Genomic DNA, 25,504 nt, shown 5'->3' with positions numbered 1-25,504 from the left:
CCATATTTGCTCGAAAAGGTACATGAGGCTTCAGACTTGGCCATCGGAGGATTATGAAGGAGCTTGAGAGGTACTAACTTGGGGAGGGGGGGTGCTGGAGTATAGAGAGGTGGTGTGGAAAGTGATGGAAAGGCAGCCCTGACAATCTCTCTGGGCCACTTACCTGGGAAGAGAGGAGGTAGGTGGACAGGTCTGGCATGAACCCAGCTCCCAGTGACAAACTGTGACTTGAGACACAAGAGAGCCTTATTCAAAGATCACACTCTGAGTCAAAGCAAGGACTAGTACCTGAGTATTTTCTTTTCATATCCCCTGTTTTCCAGAACTGCCTGTAGTTTCCCACCTTTCTAATCAGACTCTTTTCTGGGGGAAGGTCAAATGAGACCCAAGAACCCCCAGTGTGTAAAGCAATAAGGGTTCAGGGTCTTGGACAAATTGGGACTGGGGGCTTACATGCCCTCTTACTCGAGTCATCTGAACTCAAGGCAATCCTAGAAGCACCTCTGCAGAATCTGAGGATCCATGGTTTGAGTACACCATTGTGGTGGAAATATATATTTTTTTAATCCTGTGTTTCTTCCTGACTTTTTAAGCTTGTGTCTTTCTGTCTGCCAAAGTTTCAAATAAAGATGTTGTGTTTCTTTTGGGGTAATTATGCCTGATTACAGTATGAGAGAATTTTAACTGGGCTTTGGTCTATCCACTTGGGTTGAAGATTTGTCCATTTCTAATATTATCTGATTTATAACATGACAAACAAAGCTTTTCATGTATATAAGGCACTGACATAATGTTTAATTGGATTTTTTCCACTTCATTTGCCATGCTAATATTATTTTTGGAATAATGTCAATTGCAATTATTTTCTATGACTATTTTCTTGGGTTTGAACCAGCTGAATGAAATAACATGCTTGGCTTTTGTTCAGCAACCAAAACTATAACCTTTTATTATGCAAAGACATCTCAATTTGCTGGCATCACCTTTAATAATATCAGCATTTCCCAGGAAAACTGTATTTTTAATTACTTTCATAGAGCAGGCAGATGGAGCATAGAATTTTTTGTTTTGTCAGTTTTTATAATTCATCGACTATTATCAGAGTCTTGAGAAACAAAATCATTAGTAGAGGTAGTTATTTGAGACTACATTTTTCACTTTTAAGGAGTTTGCTAATTTTACAGAGACAGCTCAGGTATAATAGTTTCTTTAAGTCCAAAATTACTCTATCAAGTTTGCCCTTTTCACATCTGAACGTAATGTGATTCTGTAAGTATTCTTATCTATTGTGGCATTCTAAATTTATCTTTGCACTTGCCAAATTTTCTAAGAGAGAAAGCCCATTCATAATCTATCTTTTTAAAATAGCATCTCTTTCTGAAACCTAACATCAATTTTATAACTTTTCTGTTTACCCACCTTAAAGCAACTATCTTGTCCCATCAGTAATATTAGAAAAGTGATATTTGTATTTTTTTGGCTTAAAAAAATCTATGTAGCATCTTCTCATAAAAGCACTTGCTCTGTTTTTACTTAGATTAGGAATATATCCCACAGATATTGCAATCGAGATTGGTTCCTTTGAAACCTCCATAATTATTTCTTTCCTTTACATATCTTCAGAACCATGTGCAGAGGAGAAAATTCCATCATTGGACAGCTAAAAGCAGAGCGTAAGTAGTTGCTTTTTTTCCCCTCCATGGTCATTTTTGGTGACATATCAGTAATTATTAAAGTTTTCACATCGTGATTATAGAACTCCTTACAAAAGATAGCCCACAAAATGCTTAACAGAGATAAATTATTTGTTCTCATTAAATTGCCCAAATAGATAGTCAAATGAAGACACCATGGCATGGGGTACATAAGTAATAAAAATAAGATTTTTTATAATTTATTTCTATTTATTATAACAATTGTTTTTATAAGAAATGGGATTTGTAAGGCACTTCAAAAAGACCCCACGTGTGTCTTCTGCTTTGATTCTTCATTACAGTCCTGGGGAATAAGCAGGACAGGTGTCATCCCTGCTTTAATGATGAGGACACAGTCAACATATATTTATGTGACCTCCTATAGATGCAGAAATCCTGAGGTTCTTGGACACTGTCATATTTAGGGAAGGAAACTGGTTTTATAACTGCTTCGTCATCATAACTTTTCACTAAATCTTTGAGGGTATAATACTGGAGGCAACTAAAGAGGAAAAAAACAAAACAAAACACAGTAATACCTTAACTTCTGCAATTCTTTGTATTTTCAAAGGTACTTTCTCAGATATCTTCTTAATTGATCCTTCCACATACTTCTAAGCTACAATACGTTGTAACTATGGGTTTACTTACCTATATCTCTGTGAATTTACCCTAAGTTTAGCACATAGTAGGGGCTTAATAATGTTCTATACCCTGAACAGTAGCTACAGAATTTTGCGCAAGAATTATGCTGAAGAAAGAACGCAAGTTGTATGACTTCCAATTCAGATTGGGTCCAGATCATGCAAATTTGAAGGTCAAATTAAAAATATTATACTTTGGGAGTTCCCTTCATGGCTCGGTGGTTAATGAACCCAGCTAGTATCCATGAGGATGTGGGTTCAATCCCTGGCCTTGCAGAGTGGGTTAAGGATCCAGCATTGCCATGAGCTGTGGTGTAGTTTGCAGATATAGCTCATATCCTACATTGCTGGGGCTCTGGTATAGGCCAGAAGCTGCAGCTCTGATTAGACCCTTAGCCTGAGACCTTCCATATGCCATGGTTGTGGCCCTAAAAAGCAAAAATAAAATAAAATAAAATAAAAAGACTAGATTTTATCCAGAAAAAAGACAGAATAAGTTAATGGCAGCTTCTGATCTCTGGATTGAATTCATCAGAAAGGTGTTTATGTGATGATTCACTTACTGTCAGTAAACAATATGGTGGACTAGTGGCAGGAGAGAGATATAGCACATTGGTAATAGAAAGACAGGTCATGTATGAACAAAATTGTAAAGGAACATTGGAGGAGACATGAGAGCAAAAGAGTAGGTGAAGTGTCAGGTAATCCTGTTTTAGCCCATCTGACTGGGAGAATGGAGCTGCCACAGGTAGGTCTGGAAAAGTTAGGAGGAGCCAGAAATTCCCTGGTGGCCTTGTGGTTAAGAACTCAGTGTTGTCACTTCTGTGGCTAATGTTCAGTCTCTGGCCCAGGAACTCCCATAGACCACAGATGTGGCCAAAAAAAAAAAAGTTAGGGAGAGCCATAGTAATCATATGATGCTATGTGGTGTGGCATTCACATATGCTATAAACCTCAATTGAGTTTTTTTTTTAATTTTTACACTGGTAGCCTTCTAAATGGGGTACGCAGGATGATGTATCTAAATGTGGAGGGAAATTAGTCCTTCCATGCTTTTATTTTTTCCTTAAAAATAAGGAATTAGGATATCAGCAGGAATGGTATAGTAAAGATCCCCCCAAGTCCACTCCTGCATAAAAGCAACAGAAATACTAATAAAAATGGTCAAAAATCAACTTTTTCAGAACTCTGGAGATTAACCAAAAGCTTGTAACAATCTGAGTGTTTATTCGAGAAAAGCAGCAGAAGCTCAGTAGAAGCAGCAAGCTTTTTAATTTGCCATATACCCATTCCCCTCTCCTCAGTTCCACAGTAGCCTTGAAAACCAATTCATCACTGTAAAAGAAAACCAGCAGCCTAGCAGCCACTGCAGGAAGCCAGATAGGTTTGAAGTTATCACTCCCTGGCAATTCTCTGAGAATTGTCATAATATGACCTGTATGACAATTTAAAAGGCTTTTTAAAACAGCTAGTTTTACTATGTTCTAAAAACTAAAGGAAACAATATCTAATGAACTATAGAGAAGTATAAAAAAAATCTCTCCTCAAATAGAGGATATGAAATATAGAAAACTTTAGTTAAATTTCATTTTTAATTAAAATTTTCTATAAAAATTATTTTTCTAATAAAATAAATATATTCAATATATTATGTTGAAAAGTATAATAACTGAAATGAAATGGACATTAGAGGGCTCAGTAGCAGATTGGAGCAAGCAGAAGAATCAACAAACTTGAAGACAGGTCATTTGAGATTATCCAGTCTGAGGAACAGAAAGAAAAAAAGAATGAAGAAAAATGAACAGAGCCTCAGAGACTTGTGAAATGCTATCAAGCATACCTGGATATATATAAGGGGGGCCCCAGAATGAGAGGAGAGAAAAGTATAATAAAATATTCAAAGAAATAATAACTGAAAACCTCCCATTTGATGAAAATATGAATCTATACATCCAAGAAGCTCAACTAAATCCAAATAGAATAACATCCATACCAAAATACATCTTAATCAAACATTAAAAACAAAGACAAAAAGAGAATCTTGAAAGCAGCAAAAAAGAAATAAATCATTAAGTACAAGGGATTCTCAACAAAATTAGCAGACAGTTTCTCATGAGAAACCATGGAGTTCAGAATGCAATGTAATAATGTATTGAAATGCTGGAAAAAAAAGACTGTCAACCAAGAATTATATATCCACCCAAACTGTCCTTCAAACATGAAGGAGAAATTAAGGCATTTCTAGATAAGTAAAAGCTGAAAGAATGTATCACTTGCATACCTTCCCTATAAGAAATATTAAAGGGAGTCCTTCAGGCAGATATGAAAGATCACTGTACAGTTACTTAAGTCTTCATGAAAAAATAAAGAGGACCAATAACGATAACTACTTAGATTAAATTTTAAAATTAAATTAAATTTTTTCTATTTGTAACTCTTTTTTCCTCCAATTTAAAGTAAAAGACAACTGTACAAAACAATAATAATAAATCTGTGTTAATTGGTATATAATTTTTAAAGATTTAATTTGTATGATGATAATAGCATAATACATGAGGAAAGAATGTGAGTGAAAAGCTTTGGTAGGCTATTGAAATTAAGTTAGTACTAACCCAAATTAGATTGTTATAAATTAAGGTATTAATTTTAATCCCCAGAAAAACTTATAAAAATATAGTAAAAGAAACAAGGGAATTAAAACAATACACTGCAAAATATCTACTTAATACAAAAGATGGCAGTATGGAAAAATTGAGGGACAAAAAAGATACAACATGTATGAAAAATAAATAACAAAATGGTAGTAGTAAGGCCTTTCTGACCAGTAATTACATTAACTATAGATGGAGTAACTTTCCAATTAAATGCAAAGACTGGCAGAATGGATTTTTTTAAGGACCCAAACATATGCTATATACAATAGACTATAGATTCAGGACACAAATAGTTTGAAGGTAGAGGATGAAAAAAAAGATTCTATGCAAACAATAACAAAAAATAGCTAGAGTTGCTATACCAACATAGACAAAATAGATCTTAAGACAAAAATGCTTATGAAATGATGGTATGTAATGATAAAAAGGTTTATCCAGTAAGGAGATATAAAAATTAGGGAGTTCCTATTGTGGTGCAGCTAAAGAAATCTGACTAGTAACCATGAGATTGCGGGTTCAATCCCTGGCCTTACTCAGTGGGTTAAGGATCTGGCATTGCCATTGCCATGAGCTGTGGTGTAGATTACAGATGCTGCTCATATACTACATTGTTGTGGCTGTGGTGTAGGCTGTCAGCTACAGCTCCAATTCATCTCCTAGCCTGGGAACCTCTATATGCCATGGGTGTGGCCCTAAAAAGCAAATAATAAATAAATAAATGGATAAATAAATAGATAAAATATGAAAATTATAAGCATATATTATATACCTAACAACAGAGCAAAAACTTTACATGAAGCAAAAACTGACAGAATTGGATAGAGAAATAGATAATTCAAAAATAATAGTTGGGGGGAGTTCCCATCATGGTGCAGTGGTTAAGGAACCCAGCTAGTAACCATGAGATTGCGGGTTTGATCCCTGGCCTTGCTTAGTGGGTTGAGGATCTGATGAGCTGTGGTGTAGGTTGCAGATGCGGCTTGGATCCCGCATTGCTGTAGCTCTGGCGTAGGCCGGTGTCTCCAGCTCCGATTAGACCCCTAGCCTGGGAACCTCCATATGCTGGGGGTGCGGCCCTAGAAAAGGCAAAAAGACAAAAAATAATAATAGTTGGATTTTCAGTACCACATGTTCAAAAATGTTTAGAAAATTTGGACAAAAGATCTGTACTGAAACTGAAGACTTAAGACTATAAAGCAACTAGACCTATAAGACATCTATGGAAGGTTCCACCTAATAACAGCAGAATACATATTCTCCAGTACACATGGATTATTCTCCAGGATAAACCACATATTAGGCTATAAACAGGGACTGCAATAAAATAAATTATGTTCTCTGGCCACAACGGAATGAAATCATAGGTCAATAACAAAAGGAAATTTTAGAAATTCATGAATAGGTGGAATTTAAATCATACATGGCTAAATAATGAAAGAATCAAAGACAATACTATGAGAGATATTTGAAAATATTTTGAGATGAATGAAAATGAATGCAACATATCAAAACTTATGAGACACATCTAAAAACAATGCTTATGAGTTCCCATTGTGGCTCAGCAGTTAGCAAAACCGACTAGTATCCATGAGGACACAGGTTTGACCCCTAGCCTTGCTCAGTGGGTTAAGGATGTGGTGTTGCTGTGAGCTGTGGTGTAGGTTGCAGACACGGTTCAGATCCCATGTTGCTGTGGCTGTGGTGTAGGCCAGTAGCTACAGCTCCAATTGGACCTCTAGCCTGGGAACATCCATATGCTGTGAGTGCAGCCCTAAAAAGACTAAATAAATAAAACAATGCTTAGAGGGAAATTTACAGCAATAAACATCTGTATTACAGAAGAAGAAAGATCTCAAATCAATAACCAAACCCTATACCTTAAGAAATTAGAAAAAGAAGAGCAAATTAAACTCAAAGAAATCAGGAAATAATGGAGATTGAAGGGGAAATAAATAAGAGAATAGAAAAATAATAAAGAAAATAATGAAATAAAAAATTAGTTCTTTGAAAAAATTAACAAAATTTGCACACCTTTAGCTAGATTGACCAAGACAAAAAGAAAAAAACTCAAATTACCAAAAAAAGGAGTATAAAGGATTATTATGAACACTTACAAGCCAAATTAGTTATCCTAGATAATATGACCAAATTCCTAAAAAGGCATTACCTACCAGCTGACTCAAGAAGAAATCGAAACTCTGAATAGATTTATAACAACTAAAGAAATTAGTAATCAACAGTCTTTCTACAAAGGAAAAGCCCAGGCCTAGATAGCTTTGTTGGTGAATTCAACCATCCAATTCTTTACAAACCTCTCCCCAAAAATGTAGGAAGAATGAATATTACCAACTCATTCTATGATAAAATTATTACCCTGATATCAAAACAAAAGTCATTATGAGAGCTATAAACCAATATCCCTTGTAAATATGGAGACAGCATTTCTCAGTGAAATACTATTGAACTGAATGCAATAATATAAAAAAGATTATATACCATGACCAAATGGAATTTATCCTAGGAATACATGGTTGGTTTAATATCTGAAAATCAATCAGTTATACCATGTTAATAGAATAAATGGCAAAGACCACATGATCATCTTATAAGACACATGAAATGCATTTGAAAAAAATCCAAAACTCTTTCATGATAAAAACACTCAACAAACTAGGAATAGAAGGGCATTTTCTCAGCCTTATAAATGGCATCCAGAAATGCCTACAGCTAACATCATACTTAATGATGAAAGACCTAAAGTGTTCTCCCTACAATCAGTAACAAGGTGAGGATGTCCACCCTTGTGAACATTATACTGGAAGGTTCAGCTGGGACACTTAGGCAAGAAGAAGAAATAATAGATAGAAAGAGAGGAGTAAAAGTATCCTTTATGAATGACATAATCTTGTATATTGGAAATCGTAAGGAATTCACACACACACACAGAGAGCTAATAAATGAGTCCAGCAACATTGCACGATGCAAGATCAATATACAAAAGTCAGCTGTATTTCTATCAGCAGCAATAAGTAAGCTGAAAGTAAAATTAAGAAAACAATTCTATTTACAATAGTATCTAGAAGAATAAAATACTTAAGAAATTTAATAAAAGTAGTATAAAATTTTATACTAAAAATCATAAAATATCACTAAAAGAAATTAAAGAAGATCTAAATAAATGGAAATGGATTGGAAGACAACATTGTTAAGATGAGAGTACTCCCCAAAGTGCTCCCCAAATTCAACACAATCTCTATCAAAATCTCAGTTGCCTTTTTTTCAGAAATTGACAAGCTTATCCTAAAGTTCATGTGGAAGCACAAGGCACTTAACATAGCCAGAAGCAATCTTGAAAGGATAAATAAATAAAGAATAAATTGGAGGACTCAAGCTCCCAATTTCAGACTTACTACAAACCTAAAGTAATAAAAAAATGTAGTACTCATATAAAGATAGACATATGGATCACAGTAATAGTATTAAGAATCCAGAAATAAATTCTTATGATAATGTTCACTTGAATTTCAAGAAGGGTTCCAGGACAATTCAATGGAGAAAGAATAATCTTTTCAACAAATGGAGATGAAACAAGTGGATATTCACCTGTGAAGAAATGAAGTTGGACCTCTACCTCATACTATACACCAAAAAATAAATCAAATGGATCCAAGACCTAAAATGTAAGGACTGAAGCTATAAAACTCTTAGAAGAAAACATGGGCATAAAGCATAATGACCTTGGATTAACAAATGGTTTCTTGGGAGTTCCTGTTATGGCACAACAGAAAGGAATCCAACTAGGAACCATGAGGATGCAGGTTCAACCCCTGACCTCGCTCAGTGGGTTAAGGATCTGGCATTGCTGTGAGCTGTGGTGTAGGTCGCAGACATGGCTCAGATCTGGCTTTGCTGTGACTGTGGCGTAGGCTGGCAGCTGTAGCTCCAATTGAACCCCTAGCCTGGGAAACTCCATGTGCCACAAGTGTGGCTCTAAAAAGCAAATTAATTAATTAATTAATTATGTAAAAAATGTTTTCTTGGGTTTACTCCAAAAATAAAAATAGAAAAATTGGATTTCATCAAACATAAAAGCTTTCATGCTCTAATGGACAATCTTAAGGAAGAGAGAATGAGACGAAATGTTTGCAAATATCTGTTAAGGGATTTGTATCCTGAATAAACAAAAGAACATTTACAAGTCAACAATGAAAAGAATAATCCAATTTAAAAATGGTCCAAGGATCTAAACAGACATTTCTCTGAAGAAGATACAGAAATGGCCAATAAGCATATGAAAAGATGCTCAACATCTTTAGTCATTAGGGAAATTCAAATAAAAACCACAAGATACAACTTCATATCCACTAAAATGGCTATAATTTAAAACATAAAAAAAAGAATGATGAGACTGTGAAGCTACTGGAACCATCATACACTATCGTGGCAAGTTCAAAATGGTACAAGCTCTTTGGAAAGTTATGTGGCAGGTCCCCAAAAGTTAAACAGAGTTACCATATAATCCAGCAATTCTGCTCCACAGTATATACCTAAGAGAACTGAAAATATATGTTCACACAAAAACTTGCACATGAATACTTATATCAGCATTATTCTTAATAGCCAAAAAGTGTAAACAATTCAAATATCTGCTAATTGGTGAATGAAGAATCAAAATGTGTATATTCATAAATGGAATATTATTTAAATCTTAAAAGGAATTTACTGATCCATGCTACAACTTGGATAAACCTGGAAAATATGCTATGTAGAAAGAAGGAAGACACGAAGGTCACATATTTTATTTTATTTAAAATTTTCATTATAGCTGATTTACAATTTTCTGTCAATTTTTGCTCTACAGAAAAGTGACCCAGTTATGCATGTATATACATTCTTTTTCTTACATTATTCTCCATCATGTTCCATCACAAGTGGTTGGATATAGTTCCCTGTGCTATATAGCAGATCTCATTGCTTATCTACTCAAAATGCAATGGTTTGCTTCAACTAACCTCAGACTCCCAGTCCATCCCATTCCCTCCCTATCCCCCTTGGCAACCACAAGTCTATTCTCCATGTCCATGAGTTTGTTTCTTTTCTGTAGATAGGTCCATTTGTGCCATGTATTAGATTCCAGATATAGGTGAATCACATGGTATTTGTTTTTCTCTTTCTGACTTACTTCACTTAGTATGAGAATCTCTAGTTCCATCCATATTGCTGCAAATGGCATTATTTTGTTCTTCTCCCCATGGAATGGGAGAAAACGATGAAACCAACAAGGGCTTAATCTCCAAACTATGCAAACAACTCATACAACTCAACAACAAAAAAACAAACAACCCAACTGAAAAATTGGCAGAAGACTGAAATAGATCTTTCTCCAAAGACATACAGATAGCCAACAGGCACATGAAAAAATGTCCAACATTACTAATTATTAGAGAAATGCTAACCAAAACTACAATGTGGTACCACCTCACACTGGTCAGAATGGCCATCATTAATAAGACTACAAATAACAAATGCTGCAGAGGTTGTGGGGAAAAGGGACCCTCCTTTGCTGTTGGTGGGAATGTAAATTGGTACAACCACTATGAAAAATAGTATGGATTTACCTCAGAAAACTAAATATAGAACTACCATATGACCCAGAAATATCAGTCCTGGGCATATATCTGGACAAAACATTCATTCAAAAAATACATGCACCCCTATGTTCATTGCAGCACTATTCACAATATCCAGGACATGGAAACAATCTAAATGTCCATCAATAGATGTAAGTTTTATTAGGTCCCATTGGTTTATTTTTGTTTTTATTTCTATTGCCTTGGTAGACTGAATTAAGAAAACATTTGCATGGTTGATGTCAGAAAATATTTTGCCTATGTTCTCATCTAGGAGTTTTATGGTGTCTTGTCCCATGTTTAAGTCTTTAAGCCATTATGAGTTTATTTTTGTGCATAGTGTGAGGGTGTGTTCTACCTTCATTGATTTACATGCAGCTGTCTAGTCTCCCCAGCACCATTTGCTGAAGAGACTGTCTTTTTCCCACTTTATATCTTACCCCCTTTGTTGAAGATTAATTGACCATAGGTGACTGGATTTATTTGTGTTCTCTATTCTGTTCCATCAGTCTGTATGTCTGTTTTTGTACCAGTACCACACTGTCTTGATTACTGTAGCTTTGTAATATTGTCTGAAGTCTGGGAGACTTATGCCTCCTGCTTGGTTTTTGTTCCTCAAGGTTGCTTTGGCAATTCTGGGTCTTTTATGGGTCCATATAAATTTTTTGATTGCTTGTTATAGTTCTGTGAAAAATTCACTTATGATGGAACATGATAATGTGAAAAAAATGAATGTATATGTGTATGTGTGACTGGGTTACCTTGCTGTACAGTAAAAAAATTGATGAAACACTGTAAACCAGCTGCAATGGAAAAAAATAAAAATCATTTAAAAAAATAAAATAAACTTTAAAAAAATGTCTTGGGTAATTTGATAGGGATCACATTAAATCTGTAGATTGCTTTGGCTAGTATAAAGGCCACATCTTTTATAATTCCATTTTTATGAAACGTTTTTAATAGGCAAATTTTTGAAGGCAGCAAAGTAGATTAGTCATAGCCAAGAAGGGACTGGGGAGAGTGGAATGGAGAGTGACTTCAAATGGGTATGGCATTTCTTTTGGGGGTAATTAAAATGTCTTAAAATTAGACAATGGTGATAATTACACAGCTTTGTGAATATACTTTTTAAAAACTCTAAATTGTACCCTTTAAAGAGGTGAATTTTACAGCATATGGATTTTTACATGCTTTGGAGGCTTCAAAAATAACGAATTAAGCTTTTAGGGTATGTATAATTTTAAACTTCCCTGTCTATTGGTGTTGAATATTCAATAAATTTTCGCTAATTGTAGGCTCAATCTAAAAACTTTAGAGAGAACTTTGGACATAAGACGTGTACCTCACCAATAATAAATACTTGTGAAAATTGTATCTGATTTTATCCAGCACAAAGATTTTTTTCCAGAGCATTGCCCCTATCTTTATTTTCTAACAGCATAAAATGAAGCTGATAGTGAATGAGTGAGGTTCTAAAAGATATATTGATAAAGGCAAAATCGGGAAAGCCATTCAGTAATGACAGTGGCTAATAAAATGCAAAGGTGAGGTTATAGGAGAATAAAAAGTCAGAACAAGCCTATTATTTAGTTTCTCGACCGTAAAATGTCCTGAGCTTATTATAAAGCATTTCCTTTGGCTCTGGACCCTTTTTCTGCCTCTGCCTATTCAGGGGGAAAATTGGATTTTAACATAAGAAGTAATTTCAATGTTAAGCCCTCTTATGAAAAGAGTTCCAAGTACCCTGGGAACAAGTCAAAATCAGGCATCTCAGTGGGGAAAATGTTCATACTCTAAACATGGAAGAACAGATTAATTGCATAATGCCCCTTTTTGAGGTACAGTGTTGTATTGTTGGTTTTGTTTTTATAAATGTGTAGTGGGTTTTAAATACATGAACCAGCTAATCTCTAATTGGATAGAGAACTGTAGTTCTCCACTGTTTCAATTCTTTAGAAATAACAAAACTACTTCTATGAATATGTTAAAATTCCTGGAAAGAAAACCAGCTGCGATTAATGTATAATTTCTGATACTCCAATACTCAGGGATTTAGTGTTGAATTTAAAGCATTTCTTTATCATTTTTATAATTTTTGTGAATTATGGCATTTTAGCAGCCAATTTAGTATAATTTACCACAAGGTCTAGAGGTATTTAATCAGGATTAGAAATGTACATATAGGAAGTGTTTGTTTAAGCATCAAAAGCCTGTAACAACTCTTCAAATCCTTTCACAAAATTTCCTTTAAACATGGAATCTAGTGTATCAACTTCTTCATGTTTTGATGTATATATGCACCAGTGTTCACAACGGATATGTCCTGGGGGCCTATATAAACCCCCGATTCTCAAATACCTCCATGATGTGTAATTTGGAAACCACCCCCATGATACTTTTCTATCTATTGCTTCTTATTACTATCTATACATGCTCCTGTCTTATATTTTCTTTAAAAGGCACTTGCCTCGGCATATACTCACACCACAAGTTACATTACCAGCTCTCTATCTGTTACTTGTTGAGCTACTTTCCTGTGCAGAATAAAGTACAGTCAGCCCTCTGTATCTGTTGGTTCCACATCCATATATTCAACCAACAAACCATCTAAAATATTTGAAAAGGAAAAAAATCCAGAAAGTTCCAAAAGGCAAAACTTGAATTTGCCACTAGTGGGCAACTATTTGCATAGCATTTACACTGTATTAGGTATTATCAGTAATATAGAGATGATTTTAAACGTACGAGAGAATGGACGTGGATCATCTGCAAACATGATGCCATTTTATATAAGTGTCTTGAGTAGGGCAGATTTTGTTATTCTCAGGGGTCCTGGAACCAGTACCTTGAGGATACTGAGGGACGACTGTACTGGCCAAAGTAGTTCCTCAATTTGCTTTTTCTTCTTTGCACTAGAGTGTGTGGTGGATCCATTCACCTCATTTGATAGGCCACACTTTAATTCATCAAAATGCCCACTTTCTGGCTTGGGACCCTTATCTTTCTTTGGGTCCCTGTTACTGGTACTAACCCTTAGCTTTTCTTAAAGGTATTTACTATAAAGAAATAAAGATTTTAATAGCATTGAGAACTTTGTCTAAATACTCATGTTGCAACGGAAGAAAGGGTGGGGGAAAAATGTAATTGTAATGTATACATGTAAGGATAACCTGACCCCCTTGCTGTACAGTGGGAAAATAAAAAAAAATTATTAAAAAAAGAAATAAAGATTTTTATCACTTCAGAAGAGCTATTTTGTAGCAAGGATGAATGGGAGTAGGTATGGACTTTGGGCTGTGAGGCTCACCCACTAATGGGTGTGTTGCTGAGACTCTTCAGACCTGAGATGAATGGCACAAATCTGTGTCTTAGGAAATTGCAAATTATCATGCCTTAGGCCCTCAGGGTGCTAGCAGCCAGTACATATCATTAATATTTTAAAAATATATTTTTAAATAATTTCAGATTTACAGAGGAATTTCCAGAGCTGCCATATACCCTTCATTCTGATTTCCCAAATATTAACATTTTGCTTTCTTTGTCTTATCATTGTCTCCAGATAGAAAGGAGGGAGTTGTTTTTTTCCCCTCTGAACCATTTGAGAATAAATTGCAACCATGATGCTCAGTTTCTTCTAAATACTTAACTGTGTGTTTCTGAAAAAGCAGGGTATTTTTTCATCAGCTATAGATAAATATTGAAATTAATGGAAATAACACTGATATAATACTATCATCTTATTTGTAAACCTTTTTGAAATTTTGCCAATTATCTTACTAATGTACTTTATAGCAAAAGGGGAAAACATTTAATTTTTTTTTTTTTTTTGGCCCAGAATTCAATCAAAAACCATGTGTTGCATTTAGTTGTAGGTTTTTTTTTTTCTTTTATTGGTTTTGGTGTTTTGTTTTTGTTTTTTTTTTTTTTTTTTTTTTTTTTTTGCTTTTTAGGGCTGCACCTGTGACATATGGAGGTTCCCAGGCTAGGGGTTGAATCGGAGCTGTAACCACCAGCCTACACCAGAGCCACAGCAATGCCAGATCTGAGCTGCATCTGTGACCTACACCAGAGCTGAAGGCAATGCCAGATTCTTAACCCACTGAGCAAGGCCAGGGATCAAACCAGCAACCTCATGTTTCCTAGTTGGATTCGTTTCCACTGAGCCATGATGGGAACTCTGCATTTAGTTGTTAGGTATCTTTATTTTCCTTTAATCTGAAATAATCCCTCGATCCTATTTTTGAGGGTGAAGGGACTTTCATGATCTTGATTTTTTTTTTTTTTGGCCATGCTCATGGCATGCGGAAGTTCCTGGGCCAGGGACTGAACTCATGCTATAGCAGTGACCTGAGCCACAGTAGTGACAATGCCAAATCCTTAACCACTAGGCCACCAAGAAACTTTTATGATCTTGATATTTTTGAAGAGCACAGTTATTTTGTAGAATAGCCCTCAACTGGAGTACATGTGTTGTTTCCTCATGATTAGATTCAGGTTATTCATTTTCAGCAGGAAGGAACATGGCAGAAGTGATAATGTAATTCGTGCACCATGACAGGAGGAACAGGGTGTTGATTTTCCCCATTACTGGTTATAATAACTTTGATCATTTATGGAAGGTGGTATCTGCCACGTTTCTCCACTGTAAAATGACCATTTTTCCCTTTATAATTAAATAGTTTGTGGAAAAACACTTTGAGTCTATGTAGTAAATATACTGCTTCTTATCAGAATTCACCCACTGGTTTTAGCATACATTAATGATTCTTCCTGAATCAATTATTACACTAGATTCAATTATTATCACTATGACATTTTCCAAATGCTGGTTAATTAGTTCCATCGCTTGTATATTTATTACTTTCCTCTACATTTATTAGTTGGAATTCTATTGTAGGTAAGTTTTCCTTCTTTCCTATTTATGTATTTATTCATGTATGTATGGACCTATGGATTCATAATGTTATTTAGTGAGTTATAAATTTGATATTCAGCTTATAAAGGTTTGGCCAGTGAGGGCCTTTTAAAGCTCATTTCTGTGTGCTTTTGACATATTCCCAAAAGCCTTTTTTTCTTCCTGGCACAACCAGAATCCTGGAACCATCTTATGTATTAAGAACTAGCCCTGGAACCAACAATTTCTTCAAGGAACCTAGGTTCTTTTAGTGGAAATTGGCATTTAGAAACCAAATTCTGTGGGGCTAGATGTGATTATTACTGCTGGGTTATCACTGCTTTAGGCCTTTTTCATGCACATTTATCTATCTATCTATCTATCTATCTATCTATCTATCTATCTATCTATCTATCTATCTATCATCCATCTCCATACTGGTACTTATAATTCCAGCCACAGGATTCCTTCTTGCCATCTCTCTATTTTCTATAACTTCTTCCTCTCACCATAAGAAACCTGGCTTTATTATCTGTAATATATACACTGTTTCAATTTTATAATACACAGAAAATAGTTTCAGAATTGCTAGCCCATTCTGCTATGAAAAATAAACCTCCCTAGAATTCAGTATTTGTTCATAGTTCTTTTTATAGTCTTTAGCCCAAGGGTACATAGTCAAAAGACCATGTTCAAAATTTACTTGGTTTGTGTTATTAATTTAAAGTAGTTAGATTCGTTTGCTTCAGTTTGTATTTCATTTTAGAGTTTTTTTTTCCTGTATTTTTCTTGATTTTTTTTGAGTGTGTGCAATAGATTTCCAAAAGTGAGAGCTATACAAACAGCATACTTAAGCAGTGCCACTCCCTTATACGTCCCTTCAATTTCTTCCCCATCCATCTTTCCTGTCCTATTCCACCCATCCCCTACTGGAAACCAATTCTGTCAATTTCTAAATTATTCCTGCTGTGTCTCTTTTTATACAAAGGAGCAGACGCGTGTAGGTTTTCTTATTTCTCCCCATCTCTTTCATAAGACTAGCATGCCACATATTTTCTTGTGCATTTGCTTTTTTTATTTAACACTACATCCTGGAAATCAGTCCATATCAATTCACAAAGATCTTCATTCCTTTTTACCTCTGCATAGTCTTCCATGTATAGATTTGCCATAGTCAATTTGATCATTCTCCTCTGTATGAGCATTTAGGTTGTTTTCAATATTTTTCAATTATAGTTATACAATGAATCTCTTTGTGCATATTTGTTCTTATTTGTTGGATGTGTATATTTAAGATAAATTTCTAGAGTGGGAATGCTGGGTCAGTAGGTAAACACATAGGTGGTTTTGTTAGATATTGCCAAATTCTCCTCTAAGTTTGTACCAATTTGCATTCTCACCACCAATGTAAGAGAAAGCTTGCTTCAACCTAGTCTCTCTAATAGAATGTGTTACCTTACTTTTTTTTTTTCCCAGTCTCATAGGTTAAAAAATGGTTTCTCAGTGTAGTTTTAACTTGCATTTCTATTATTGTAAGTGAGGATAAATAGCTCTTCAAATGTATCTTTTGTGTGTGTAAATTGTTAGTGTCTTTTGCCTACTTTTCTAACAAGACTTTGAACTTTTTCTTCCTTCAGATTTTTTTTTTTTTTGGTCTTTTTAGGGCCATACCCGTAGCACATGGAAGTTACCAGTCTGGAGGTCAAGTCAGAGCTGCAGCTGCTGGCCTGTGCCACAGCCACAGCAATGCCAGATCTAAGCCACATCTCGACCTACACCATAGCTCACAGCAACCCTGGATCCTTAACCCACTGAGTGAGGCCAGGGATCGAACCCACATCCTCATGGATACTAGTCAGGTTCATTACCACTGAGCAGCAATGGGAATTCCCTGAGGTTTTTTGTTTTGTTTTGTTTTGTTTTAATGTAATTTTGTTATTGAGTTAATTTGCATGTTAAGACTCTTAGCTCTTTATCTGTAATATATACTGCAAATACTTTCTCTTTGTCATATATACTGCAAATGCTTTCTCTTTGTCATTTGTCTTTTGGTTTTGTTTGTTGTGTTTTGTATCATGTAAATGTATGTGTTTTTTTATTTTGCCAGTATTAGTGATCTTTCGTTTTATTGCTTCTAGATAGTTACAAGTCTTCCCTGCACTCAGGTTATCAGAAATTCACCGTTTTCTTCTAACATGTGTATGGTTTCCTTTGTTCACATTTTCATCTCTGATTTATTTGGAGTTCTTATGATTGCTGGGAGGAATGCATATCATTTTTAGCTTTTCCAAATAGCCCGCAATTGTACCAGGAGCTTTTATTTAAAAGTCCTAGTCCTTTATGTAAAAAGCCCTTTCCTAGTCATTTGAGATACAATCTTTATCACAGACAAACTTTCCGTACCTACTTAGGTCTGTTTCTGGACTTTCTATTCTATTCCCTGGTTTGGCTGTCTATTTATATATCAATTCTTCACTATTTTAGTTATACAGACTTTATAGTATGTATTAATATCAGATAGGGCTAATGCTCTCTTATAATTTTTCCAGTTTTTTTCAGTCATTTTTGGAGGTTAATCTTCCAAATAAACTATAATGTCAGGTTTTCTAGTTCCTTAAAAACTTGTTGGTGTATCTATTGTGATTACAATAAATTTATAAATTAACATGGGGATAGTTGGCATCTTTTTAATGTTGAATTTTCCTATCCCAGAACAGGGGATGTCTTTTCATTTGTTCAATCTATTTTTGTATCTTTTGAGAGCGTTTTAAATTTTTTCTTCATAATGGCTTTGCACATTTATTTGGTGTTTATCTTTAAGTGTTTTATCTTCTTTGTTGGACTTGTAAGTCAAGTTTTATCTGTGATTATATCCTCCAAATGGTTATTGTTTGTGTATATGAAGGCTATTGTTTTTTATATATTAATTTATTTTTTCATTTTGTGTTTTATTAAAGTATAGTTGATTTACAATGTTGTGATTCTATATGTTAATTTATATTCTGTCACAATACTTAATTCTCTTATTGTTTGAGGTAATTTTATCTTTTATTCTCTGAGTATACTATCATGTAGTCTGCAAATGCAGGTGATTTTACTTCTTTTTTAAAAAATTATTTTTCTTTTTTTAAAAAAGGTATTGGAGTATAGTTGACAATAATTTTGTAGTAGTTTCAGGTGTACAGAAAAGTGAATCAGTTTTATATATAAATATATCTATTCTTTTTTCCTATATAGGTTATTACAAACTATTGAATAGATTTTCCTGTGCTATACAGTAGGTTCTTGTTAATCATATATTTTTGACAGTAGTGTGTATATGTTATTACCCCCCCCTTCCAGTTCTTCCCTCCCTCGTTTTACTTCATGTAAGATTTTTCTTATATAAATGCATTGGGTGATACCTCTGAGGCAATGTTAAATAGTATTGAAGATATTACATATACACATATACATGTACATTTTCCATACACACCCATATATATAAAATACATGTATGATGTATTTTCAAGCATATTAGGAAAGTATTCATCATTTCCTACTTTCTTCATTGTTTTTATCAGGAACAGGTACTGAATTGTGTCGGAAACTTTTCAGTGTCTATTGAGATAATCACATAATTTTTCTCCCTAGATCAATTAATATTGCATTTTTTTATTAATAGATTTTCCTCATATTAGGCAAACTTGCACCCCTGGAGTGCATCTCACTTGGTCATAGTGAGTTATTTTCTGAATGTGTATCACTAATCTTAAATCTATAAATACCAAGGCTCAATGACAGTGTCAAAGAATGATGTTCCCTAAGGCACCTATTGAATTATAGATTTCTATTCAATTAGAATCTCTGGGGAGGGTCTCAGATTCTGCCTCTAACACATCCTCACAGAAGTGGTTCTTTGTACACTGAGAATCAAGGTCTACTATATGTTCATCATGGATTTTTTTATGGGAGTTATTGAAAAATTGTACTTATTTTAGCAAAACATTTGCTCCATGATTCTTTTAAAAAGCTGCTTTATGTATTAAAATTTTAGATCATGAGCCAGCTTCCAGAAAGTAAATGATACAGGGAAACTGAAAGCTAAGATATTAGCTGCCAACTGAATATTTATTTATTCATCTATTCACCATTTATTCTTCTTTTTTAAACATTATGCAAGGATTGAAGATACAAAGATGTATGAGACCTTCACAACAGTAGGAGAAATGAAGAATTAAATAAATATTTGTAAAATAATATATTAGGTGTCATATTAGAAATATTTTCCAGGAATTTTGAACATGAAGGACTTAAAAGAGAAAATGCTTGAATCAGAGAAGACTTTAAAGTGGAGGTGGTGTTTAGATGAAGCTTCTTTGAAGTATAACATTAACAAGTTGGGAAGATACTGATTTGCAAAAATCTCACTTACGTGAAACTTTTTAGAAATGCATCTCTTCCACATGATGTACTAGTACACCAATACATAAACTTTTGGCAAACACAACTACAAGATTTTATATATATGGGTTATCTGTAAATGGAGGAATATGTGTGTGTGTGTGTGTGTGTAAAATCTGTGAACGAATTTCTTTCCAAGATACCTAAATTTAATAGACACATTGGGTAGCATCAACAGTAAAATGGAAAATACCAGTAATATATGGAAACTTCAGTAAATGAAACATGAACTACCATTGGTTCTATTAGTATGCTTCAGATTCTCTTTTAAGAATTTACATTCTCTTTGCATAAGAATCTGTTACAGTTTGGTTCCACTCCATTTATTCTTAGTATCGGACTTTGCTTATCCAGGACAACTGCTATGTGGGAGAGAGACCATAAAATCTTGTGACTAACACTCATGTCAGGGTGATGATTATGGGTTGGTTTGATATGGAATGCATTTCTTCCATTTCTTATCACATAAATGACCCTCATATGATGAGAGGTCAGCATTTTAAAGTACAAAGCTGCTAGTGCTCATTTAAGAAGATTCTCCAAAGTCAAATGTACCCAGGATTCTTTCATTCCCTAATTTTAATGATTTAGAAGAAAGAATGTTATTTAATTGCCAACATTTTTATTTACCCAAAGTCTATAAAATTTAAATGCTGCTTTGCACTGAATATGCTAGAAACTATGGGCTCACATCCTGCATCTGATTTAAACCGCAGCAAGGGTCAACCAAAATAGATGCAAAAAGCAAACTGAAACTTTGGTTATCCATTTGCGACTATCAAGTCATTAAATTATTAAATGATTACTCATCAAATTATTAAAATAAAATGTTGATATTTGAATTTATTTTTGAATTGCTTCAGCATAGGGAATTCATAGAAATCACTTCAATATGATTTTTTGGCCATGCCCATGGTATGTGGAAGTTCACAGGCTAGGGATTGAACCTGAGCCACAGCAGTGGTAATGCTGGATCCTTAACCCATTGAGCCATCAGGGAACTCCTGATTTTTTAAAATTTTATATACATCCATATTAACAGTATAAAATTCTTCAGAAAGCAAAAATAGATCCTAGATGTATTCTGTATATACACAGACATACTCACAGACATACGTATTATACAATCCATTCTTTATCTATCTATTTAAGTGGAATATTTATTTTGGAAAACAGTAAAATTTAATGTGCCTTTGTTGAACTTGGTCATATTAATTTTAGTGATTTCTCATTTAATTTACAGTTGGCAATCAGTGGATAAATTATATATCCTTCTGTGGTCTTAGAACACATGCAGAGCTTGAAGGAAACCTAGTCACTGAGCTTATCTATGTCCACAGCAAGTTGCTAATTGCTGATGACAACACTGTTATTATTGGTAAGTATTTTTTCTCTAATCTTGTGTCCCTTGCTAATTGACTTACCTCATGCAAAAATCTTTCTATTCCTCTGAAACTTCCTTTGCAGTTAAGACAGTCACACAATATCTAAAACATTTCTCAAGCAGTCTTCTCCACTTATGTCTAAGCCCTGTTTTTATCTATGCTGTAACAGAGGCGCAGAGCAATTAAATGGCCATTGTGCAAATTACAGTGTCCAGAGACAGCAGTTTAACCCAGCAGTGTAATAATCAGCCTGCTCTCATTAATTCTTTATTATTCCCTTATTTTTATTTTGAATCTAAGTACCTAGATTTGGGGCTTGGGAGGGGGAAAAGTGGGGAGGGAAATGTGCCATAAATGAATCTCTAGTGGTAATTTGCACGTGCTTGAACCACACCCACCTGACCATTGCCAGAGAGCTGAAGTCTTGCCAAAATCAGCATCAGAAGGATATTAAAATATTGCTGTCTTTGTGCTTACGCTGTTTCCCTAGAGTCAGTGTTTTGGATGTTATTAATCAGGGTGTAGAGTGGACCAGCTTTGCTGGTGTGGGGGTGAGGTGAAAATTGTGTGTAGTCTGATGGAGCTCTAGACTAAGGTCTGCAGTCTGTCCCTATAGTCATCTCCCAGCTGACAGATTTGCGAGAGAATTACTGGTTGTACATTCTACCCAGACTAGATCACCTTGACCAGAGGGGTGGATTTGCAGCTTCATTCTTTTATGCACATGGAGAGCTTCATTTTCCCATTATTGAATGGGTTTGCCTTTTAATATCATGTTTCACGAACACTAAAAGGCCAGGATGAGAAATAGAGTAGTAATAACCAGCCAGACAAATGAACTGACAAGGGTGGGGAGATTGTTACTTAGAGATATGATGTGTCCCACTATTGAGAATTCCCCTCATTCATTTTAAATAAAACATAGTTTCTCAGCTATAATTAGATCCTTACCTCTTGTTTAAGAAACTAAATGTCATAGAGTGGTTTGAAAATTTTTGCAGTAGTTATGCCTTTTCCATCTCTATCCTCCAATGAGAAATGAAAAAAATCTCATAATCTAAGGGTAATGAGTCTGTCTTATCTGGAACATGTTTGAAAAGAAAGAAAAAGTAGTTCTGAAGCCAGAAAATGTAGAGACCACTGTCTGATCACACACACACACACACACACACACACACACACACTCTTAATACTTATTCAGGACATTTAAGAAAAATATCTTGTGTCTTCAATCTCTTGCTCTATAGCGATTAAAGCTCTTTAAGGATTTATTTCTTCTCCTATTTCCCCAATAAATAAGTTTTCTCTTATTTCCCCTAAGCTATTCTGGTCTTGCTCTTCAGAAGCCAATCTCAAAATATTTTTATATTAAATTTGGCAATGAGGGTAAAGAAAAGGAAAATATCAATGTTTGCTGAAATGGAAAAATAAACAAACAAAGCCAGATAAAATTCAGTTGATCTCTTCAACAAAATCTCAGAACTCTTGAAGTAAAAATTGACATTTTCCTTTTAAAGGTCATTTTGACTTTCAACCTGCTTTACTTTACGTCAGGTATAAACTCAAAGTAGTTTTCAGTAACTGAGCTTACAGTTAATCGATTTGTAGAGTTTTTTAATTGACTTATTTTCTAGAAAGTCTCTGAACCTTCAAAGGCTACAATTTATTTAAACTAGCAATAATTGATCCATTTGCACATAGTTCTATCTGCTCTCTTGAAACTGAAAAAGTGGTCTTGGGAATATGAAGAGGACTCATTTGCTAGTATTTAGGGGCTGGTTCGTTTCCACCTTCCCCAAGGGTAGAGCAGATTTTCCCCATGGAAAAATCCAAAGGTACTTTTGTTCTTTTTGTCTCAGTGGCAACTCGAGAAGAAGCAGGCTTATTGTTGCTATTCTTATATACCTGCATAAGTTCATAACAGAGACAAGAGTGTTTAAAATTCATAGAGAGGAGTTTGAGAAGTTAGGTTGAGAATATTTTACAGATATTAAGAAAGTAGTTAAGAGCTTAAAAGAAGTTAAAGTAACTTGTGATTAAAATTTCTATCATGGCAAACTTATGCCAGAATTATTGAGTAATTGACATGAGAAAAATGACTAATGATTTATCCTTATTTTTTACTCACAAGGAAATATTTGTTTTCTGACATTGAAGATGTCTTTTGTGTATAGCATTAATTGTCTCTTATGCCCAGTGGCCCTGTTTGTCCTGAATTCTGTAACCAAGTCCAGTTTTCTAATCTGTCTTATTGGCACATAGCCAAACTAACATTTATTTGCTTTCCTAACAAAACAAAGCTGTTCTTAAATAGAATTTGTCTATCTTATTGACTAAGTGAAATGATTTTTTTTTCTTTTTTCTTTTTTTTGGTATTCACCAACCCACTGCTCAGCACAATAGAGAGAGAGATACATAGCATGAATCACACAGTGTCGCTGCCCTACAGAGCTCATGGGCTAGAAGGGAAGCAGGTATTCTTTCCACAGGAACATCAGGATGGGTATCTGAACATGAACAAGAAGGTCCAGAGGTAGTGAATGAGGGTGGGTATGTGGAGGGAATGAATATCAGTGCTTAAATGGCAGGCTTGCAAGTGGCTGATGAGAGTCTGGTTAAAAGGCTGCTGCCCCAGCTAGGGAAAAGAAACAAAAAACATACAAGGGAACCCTGATAAGGCTATCGGCAGATTTTTCAACAGAAACTCAGCAGGCCAGAAGGGAGTGGCATGATATACTCAACATGATGAAAGGAAAAAACCTTCAACCAAGATTACTCTACCCAGCAAGGCTCTTGTTCAGATTTGAAGGAGAAATCAAAACCTTCACAGATAAGCAAAAGCTGAGAGAATTCAGCAACACTAAACCAGCCTTACAACAAATACTAAAGGAACTTCTATAGGCAGAAAAGAACAAGAGAAGAGGAAAGAAAAAAAGAGCAGCAAAAACAAATCCAAAGCAATTAATAAAATGTCAACAAGAACATACATATCAATAATTACCTTAAATGTTAATGGACTAAATGCCCCAACCAAAAGACATAGACTGGCTGAATGGATACAAAAACAAGATCCATATATATGCTGTCTTCAAGAGACCCACTTCACTTCTAGGGACACATACAAATTGAAAGTGAGAGGATGGAAGAAAATATTTCATGCAAACAGGGATCAAAAGAAAGCTGGAGTAGCAATACGCATATCAGATAAAATAGACTTTAAAATGAAGACTATTTTAAGGGACAAAGAAGGACATTACATAATGATCAAAGGATCAATCCAAGAAGAACATATAACAATTTTAAATATCTACGCACCCAACATAGGTTCACCACAATATATAAGGCAACTGCTAACAAGCTTAAAAGGAGAAATCCACAATAACACAATCATAGTGGGGGACTTTAACACCCCACTTACAGCAATGGACAGATCAACCAGACAAAATCAATACGGAAACACAGACCCTGGATAAAGCATTAAACCAGATGGTCTTAATAGATATTTCTAGGACATTCCATCCAAAAGCAACAGAATACACACTCTTCTCAAGTGCACATGGAACATTCTCTAATACTGATCACATCCTGGGCTACAAATCCAACCTTGGTAACTTTAAGAAAATTGAAATCATATCAAGCATCTGTTCCGACCACAACGCTATATGACTGGAAATCAACAACAAGAAAAAAAATGCAAAAAACACAAATACGTGGAGAGTAAACAACATGCTACTAAACAACCAATGGATCACTGAAGAAATCAAAGAGGAAATTAAAAAATACCTAGAAGCAAATGACAACAAAGATAATGACACTCCAAAACCTATGGGATGCAGCAAAAGCCATTCTAAGAGGAAAGTTTACAGCAATACAAGCTCACCTCAGGAAACAAGAAAAAGCTCAAATAAATAAGCTAACTTTACATCTAAAGCAGCTCAATAGAGAAGAACAGACAAGACCTAAAGTTAGTAGAAGGAAAGAAATCATAAAGATCAGAGCAGAAATCAATGAAATAGCAACAAAGAAAACCATAGAAAAGATCAATGAAACAAAAAGCTGGTTCTTTGAAAAGATCAACAAAATTGATAAACCCCTAGCCAGACTTATCAAGCAAAAAAGAGAGAGGACTCAAATCAATAAAATTAAAAATGAAGAAGGAG

General features: G+C 34.7%; 1 protein-coding gene across 4 annotated transcripts in view; it reads left to right on the top strand.

Annotated features, from left to right (window-relative positions):
* PLD1 (phospholipase D1) overlaps positions 1 to 25,504 on the top strand; it is a 218,728-nt gene that overhangs the window by 173,000 nt on the left and 20,224 nt on the right. For all 4 annotated transcript variants that reach the window (XM_047786550.1, XM_047786540.1, XM_047786531.1 and 1 more), the window contains 2 exons: positions 1,624 to 1,673; positions 21,203 to 21,337. In XM_047786550.1, coding sequence (XP_047642506.1) covers positions 1,624 to 1,673; positions 21,203 to 21,337 — 185 coding nt within the window. The remainder of the gene's footprint in view (positions 1 to 1,623; positions 1,674 to 21,202; positions 21,338 to 25,504) is intronic.

The sequence above is a fragment of the Phacochoerus africanus genome, chromosome 1 (assembly GCF_016906955.1).
Source record: "Phacochoerus africanus isolate WHEZ1 chromosome 1, ROS_Pafr_v1, whole genome shotgun sequence".
Taxonomy (NCBI): domain Eukaryota; kingdom Metazoa; phylum Chordata; class Mammalia; order Artiodactyla; family Suidae; genus Phacochoerus; species Phacochoerus africanus.
Note: the sequence above shows the minus strand (reverse complement) of the source record. Positions and strands in the feature narration are given on the sequence as shown.